We start from the raw sequence: 5,612 nt of genomic DNA, 5'->3' as shown, positions 1-5,612 counted from the left end.
AAAAAAAAAATTAAAACAAACAAATGTTAGTTTTGTTAATGAACATATTTCTAATGGTAATTCTTTTAAGTTATTTGCTGGTAATGTGATATTTACAAGAGTTGTCATTATTCCAATTTCTTTTGGAAGAGATGTCAGATTATTTTGACCCATAATCAATTCAGATAAATTATTTAAACAAACAATATTTGGTGGAATAGATGTAATATGGTTATTGGATAAATCAAGACATTTTAATGATTGAAGATCAAGAATTGGATCAGGAAACTTATTAATATTATTTCCTCTTAATCGAAGGAGAGTTAATAATGAAAAATTTGAGAATGATGGTTCTATAGACTATAATAATGAGTGAGTTATTCTTATTGTGTTATGTCTATAAATTATAAATAACATACATTAATTTGATTTAAACTCAAATCAAGACTTTTTAATGAATGTTTAAGTTTCATTATTTCATTTGGAATGCAAGTATATCCTTTTGACTTAGCAACAAGACTTGTAGTAACTTGTGTCATAATTTGGAACTCTTTTTCAAATAGATCTGCAAATTCTAACTAAAATCTATTTTCAGTGTTATCTAAAAAACATATTAATTACTTATTCTTCAATATTTTCTTATTTCTTCAACAAATAATTGCATTAATTTCATTAGTTATTCCTATCAAATATATTTTTTTATTTCATTCATATATCTTGTTATATTCAATGTAAATATTTTCACTAAATTATTCTGCTGTTGTTAAAAGTACTAACAATACTATGTTATTGATTTAATTAATAAAAGGTATTGTTATGGACAAATTATGTACTGTAAATTCAATGTGAATAATAATATTATAATTTATGGTTTTTTAATCAAAAAAGAAATTGAAAAGAAGAATGAGACGAATGGTGATCTTAGTAATTCAGTAAATTGTCACAATGGCTATAACCCTCCCTCCTTCACTTGCTGGAATATTACCAAAATATCAACGAGTTGTAATAAATTGTACATCTCCTGAATATAGAGAGTTATCAGCTCAAATTCATATGGCATTACTTCCATTAATTAATACAATTGCTATACTTCATACACCATATCAATCATGTTCTGAACATTCATTTAAACAATTCCAAAAAGATGATAAAACTTTGGTAGTTGAAGTTGGAGGAATTTGTGAACAACGAAATAATGTCTATATTTATCCATTAAATATTCCTGCTATTCAATCAATTCCAATTGATAATGTTACTATTATCATTGTAGAACCTTCATTAATGGAAAAATATAGTTTTATGAAGTCTTTAAACAAAGAGTATTTAGTAGTTGATATGAAAGATGCATTAATTATTAGAGAAAAAGCAATAAAAAATGTTTGTTATTATTTAATTTATGTTGTATGAAAAGATAATTTATAAAATATAGAACATCAATAAAGTAGTAATTATCTATGGAAGTGAGACATTTAATTCAATGCCATTCCAGTTATATTTCAATCCAATGAATATTAAGAAAATTAATATTGTCAATGGAGAAGAAATTGATTGTTCCAAAGAAACAATGAAATATGTAATGAATAGATATTCATTATTTGATAAAATTAGAAGTGCAACAACATTTATGCTTTTACTTCTTGATCCTGATTGGTGTTTGTTTATCTTTTCATTAAATACTCTAAAAAAGAAATTCATTAATTAGACAACTCTGAGTCATTTAAAAAATTAAGAAGTTTATTGATGAAAGAATATCATGTTATCACTGTCTTCATGGGTAATCCAGAAAATAAATTATTGAATTATAGTGGACAAGTTGATATTGCTATTGTTCTTGGTTCTGATTTATCTGAATTGAAATTTGAAGGTGATATTCCAACAGTAACACCATATGAAGTATTGTACTCATTATATCTCAATAATGAAACTGAGTGGAATGGAGAATATCCAATTGGAATTGAACGATCAAAACCATACATTGACCAAGCATTTGAACTTATTAATTGATTGAAGGTTTATCCATTTCTTATTTAATGTGTAACAAATTAAGAAAAAAGAATTGGTTAATTTTCAAGTGGTAATTGGTTGATTCAACATTCATTATTATTAATATATTATAATAACATTGAAGTAGTCATAAGGTTGAATCTTTTTCTTTTCCATTCTCCTTCAACTAATTAATACTCAATTTCTTTTATACTAAAAGAAGAAATAATCATTATTGATGATTTATTCAAAGACACATAACTTAAATGGATAAAAACCAAACAATAAACAATACTAATATGAAAAAGAAAAAAAAAACAAGAGAAAGAGAGTATTATTCAAAAAAAAAGATTAATTACTTAGTTATATGTTCTTTCTCATAGATTCGTGGTAAAATTTTGGTAATATCCATTGAATAGGAAACAAAAATTAAAATGATAAATCCAACAAGTATCCATTGAGCAATAGCTGCAACAGAAACAACAACTAAAGTATTAATAACATAATTCATTATTTCATTTAAATTAAATAACAAACATTTCATTGCAACACTACCAAAGATAGAAATTGTTGTAGGATGAATTGCCATTGCTAATATAATAGTAATTCCACATCCATTACAACACCATTTTCTAAAATTCATTGCACGTTCATCAAAATAAGAAAAAACATTTTTCTTATCTTTGAGAATGTTGAATATGTAAAATGTATGTATTATAACTAACATGAAAAATATTCCTGCACAACTTTGATGAATTCTACTTCCTAATGTTAAATGAGTTGATGAAATAATATCATCTTGTAATGGAATAATTGCATGAATCATAAAACAAATAACTCCTGATGATAATGTAATGAATAATTTAATAATTTGTTGTTCAGAAAATAATTCAGTAATTGGTAAAACAGAAAAATGAATGTGATATGAACAATATAAAAATAATATACCTGTTATACAAAATCCAATTGAATATAAATAATATTCTGGTGCTTTATAACCTGTTAATGAAATGAATGGTAGTATTACACTTGATGGATAATGATTAAAGAATGTTGATAAAATATAACAAACAAGAATTGTAGTAACAGCAATAAGTGCTGCATTTCTAATAAGAATTGGTAATTTTTTAATGGTATTAAAAGTCATGTTATTTTATGAAAAAGAAATTAAATAAAATTGACAGTTCAATTGAAAAAGAAATAAAATCTTTAAAGTGAAAAGAAAATGAATATAAACCTAATTTTCTAAGAGAAAGAAACAAAAACAAAATAATATTAAAAGACATTCACAACTTAGTTCATTGATAATATGAATAATTCACTGGTTCCCATTGAACTGGTGCAACGTATTGAACTTGTTGTTGAGGTAATTGTTGGATCATTGGTTGAATATTTTGTCGTTGAACATATCTATTATTTGTACGATTACGATAAGGATTAATGTATTGTACTTGAGGTTGTATTGGTCTGACAGGAACAAATTGTGGTTGAGTGGGTTGAATATAAATAGGTTGAGCTTGTCTTATAGCAACAGGACGAGCAGTTTGAATTGGTTGCATTTGAATTGGTTGAGTCATTGAAAATCCATCTTCATTTTCCCAATCATCACCATAGAAATCATCATCTGGTTGTTGGTATGTTTGAGTAAAAGAAGATGGTGACATTGATGGTGAGAAGAATGTATTATCTATTAAATATGGATCATATACTGGATCTGGCATATCGTCTTGAACATGAACTCTTTGTGGAATTCTTCCATATTTCATTGCCATTGGATTTGGTGCTACAACACCAGTTCTTAGATTTGGTAATTCATCATTCCCTTTATTTCTCATACAAATCTCTGCAACTTCTGCATTTAATGCTTCAATTTGACTTCTAATTTCTGCTAATCGACTACGATCTCCACGTTGTTGTCTTCTTTGTTGTTGTATTTGAGCATATGGATTTTCTTGATAAACCATACCAGCTATAGGAATATTTCTTGGATTATTATTATAAATTTGTGCTTGTTTTGCCATTTTTTGATAATCTTTTGAGTTAAGTGTTTGACTAATATATTGTCTTCGTATTGGAACTTGTTGTTGTTGAGGAGGTGGTTGTAAATAACCAACATTTAGAGGAGTATGTTGTTGAATAGGAAGAACCATTCCATTTTGGTGTTGTGCTAATTGTTTAGCAATTCTAAATTGTTTATAGAATTGTGAAGGACAAGTCTGATAAATATTTGACATTCTTTCGTACTATTTTATTTACTTTTTAAAGTTCATTTTCCATTTTTGTCTTTTCTATTTTTTTTTTTTATAAATAATTCAAAATAATAAATTATAGTAAAAATATATTAAATATATTAATATTTAATTAAATTTTGTTGAGATTCTTTTTAATTTGTTATTTGTTAGTAAGTTGATGTTTTATAATACTTGAACCACAGTGTCTGGTTTAAATGAAAGAAGTGGATACAAATTATTTTCTTCAACTCCTTTAAACCCTTTTTCTTCAACATCATTACATTGAAAAGTAATAAATTTAGTTTTTTCATTATAACTAACAGTGATAACTCCATCTTGTAAACCAAATGATGACCGTTGAAGAGACCTATCATCTCCCATATATACTCCATCATAATATAATACATGTAATAATGATGGTTTTACTGCTCTATTTAAATCAATTGGTTCTTTAACAGTTACAAATCCAATACATACATTACCATTTAATACTCGAACAGTGAATTTTTTAATTGGAATATATAAAATAATATTACAATAAGATACTTTGACATTTTTTGGACAACTGATAGTAAGAGTTGTCTTATCAAATACTAAATGTTCACTATAAAAACTATAATCACCAAACCATAACATTTGTCTTGTAATTAATGATTGGTCTTTCATTTCTTTTTTTAATAATTCTATTTGTTGTTTTAGGTTATTAACTTCATTTATTAATTCTTTTGTCATTTGACTTTAATTCTTTATCATTTTAAGTTCTTCTTCTTAAAACAATTATTATTTTCTATTTCAAACTCAAAAAAAAATATTTTAATTAAATACTCTTTTTTGTTGTTCTGGTGTTGCTTTCATTCTAAATTCATATAATAAATTGTCTGCATCATAAATATATTGCAATGGAATTTTATGTTCTAATTTGAGTGTCCAAATAAACAAATCATCAAATCTCATCTGACTGTTCATGATTTCTAATCTATTTTTGATGAGAATTGTTGCTGATAAGAATAGATATAATTTGTCTTTTGGAAATGAAATAAAACTATCCCATAATCGTAATACTTCTTTTGACCAAAACTCTCGTTTAAATAACATCAATAACCATTTAACAATAAATTCAAACGTAATATTGTATTTATTCAAATATTCTCCAAATTCTTCATCTACAACACAAATAATATTTCCTACATTCATCATTTTATCTGATGATATTCTTCCTTCTTCTCCATAAAATTCTTTTACTAATTCAAGTATTCCTTGAAATAAATAAAATACTTCAAATTCTGAATATGTAACTTGTATAATTAATGCTACTATATCACTCATTCCTTGTCCATATCCACATTCACTTGTTATACTCATACTAACTAATACATCAAACATAACTTTTAATGTAGTACTTGTTAAATCTTTAAATAA

General features: G+C 25.3%; 7 protein-coding genes across 7 annotated transcripts; 3 read left to right on the top strand and 4 right to left on the bottom strand.

The window, feature by feature from the left end:
- Nucleotides 1-924: 924 nt before the first annotated feature.
- Nucleotides 925-1,386, top strand: ENU1_041950 (hypothetical protein; the record flags this gene model as incomplete). Its single annotated transcript, XM_008857579.1, has 1 exon — nt 925-1,386. One exon carries the CDS (start codon nt 925-927, stop codon nt 1,384-1,386), a length of 462 nt encoding a protein of 153 aa, XP_008855801.1.
- Nucleotides 1,387-1,456: 70 nt separating this feature from the next.
- On the top strand, nt 1,457-1,681 carry ENU1_041940 (hypothetical protein; the record flags this gene model as incomplete). Its single annotated transcript, XM_008857578.1, has 1 exon — nt 1,457-1,681. The coding sequence occupies one exon, from the start codon at nt 1,457-1,459 to the stop codon at nt 1,679-1,681; it is 225 nt and encodes a 74-aa protein (XP_008855800.1).
- A 38-nt stretch (nt 1,682-1,719) lies between these two features.
- Nucleotides 1,720-1,983, top strand: ENU1_041930 (hypothetical protein; the record flags this gene model as incomplete). The annotated part of the gene is made up of 1 exon (XM_008857577.1): nt 1,720-1,983. The coding sequence occupies one exon, from the start codon at nt 1,720-1,722 to the stop codon at nt 1,981-1,983; it is 264 nt and encodes an 87-aa protein (XP_008855799.1).
- Nucleotides 1,984-2,317: 334 nt separating this feature from the next.
- ENU1_041920 (hypothetical protein) lies at nt 2,318-3,109 on the bottom strand (the record flags this gene model as incomplete). Its single annotated transcript, XM_008857576.1, has 2 exons — nt 2,318-2,448; nt 2,500-3,109. The coding sequence occupies 2 exons, from the start codon at nt 3,107-3,109 to the stop codon at nt 2,318-2,320; spliced, it is 741 nt and encodes a 246-aa protein (XP_008855798.1).
- Nucleotides 3,110-3,260: 151 nt separating this feature from the next.
- ENU1_041910 (hypothetical protein) lies at nt 3,261-4,196 on the bottom strand (the record flags this gene model as incomplete). Its single annotated transcript, XM_008857575.1, has 1 exon — nt 3,261-4,196. One exon carries the CDS (start codon nt 4,194-4,196, stop codon nt 3,261-3,263), a length of 936 nt encoding a protein of 311 aa, XP_008855797.1.
- Nucleotides 4,197-4,376: 180 nt separating this feature from the next.
- ENU1_041900 (hypothetical protein) lies at nt 4,377-4,925 on the bottom strand (the record flags this gene model as incomplete). The annotated part of the gene is made up of 1 exon (XM_008857574.1): nt 4,377-4,925. One exon carries the CDS (start codon nt 4,923-4,925, stop codon nt 4,377-4,379), a length of 549 nt encoding a protein of 182 aa, XP_008855796.1.
- Nucleotides 4,926-5,006: 81 nt separating this feature from the next.
- Nucleotides 5,007-5,576, bottom strand: ENU1_041890 (Rab GTPase activating protein, putative; the record flags this gene model as incomplete). Its single annotated transcript, XM_008857573.1, has 1 exon — nt 5,007-5,576. One exon carries the CDS (start codon nt 5,574-5,576, stop codon nt 5,007-5,009), a length of 570 nt encoding a protein of 189 aa, XP_008855795.1.
- Nucleotides 5,577-5,612: the final 36 nt, after the last annotated feature.

Source organism: Entamoeba nuttalli, assembly GCF_000257125.1.
Source record: "Entamoeba nuttalli P19 unplaced genomic scaffold asmbl_2792, whole genome shotgun sequence".
Taxonomy (NCBI): domain Eukaryota; phylum Evosea; order Mastigamoebida; family Endamoebidae; genus Entamoeba; species Entamoeba nuttalli.
The sequence above is the reverse complement of the archived record's forward strand: the minus strand, read 5'-3'. Positions and strand labels throughout refer to the sequence as shown.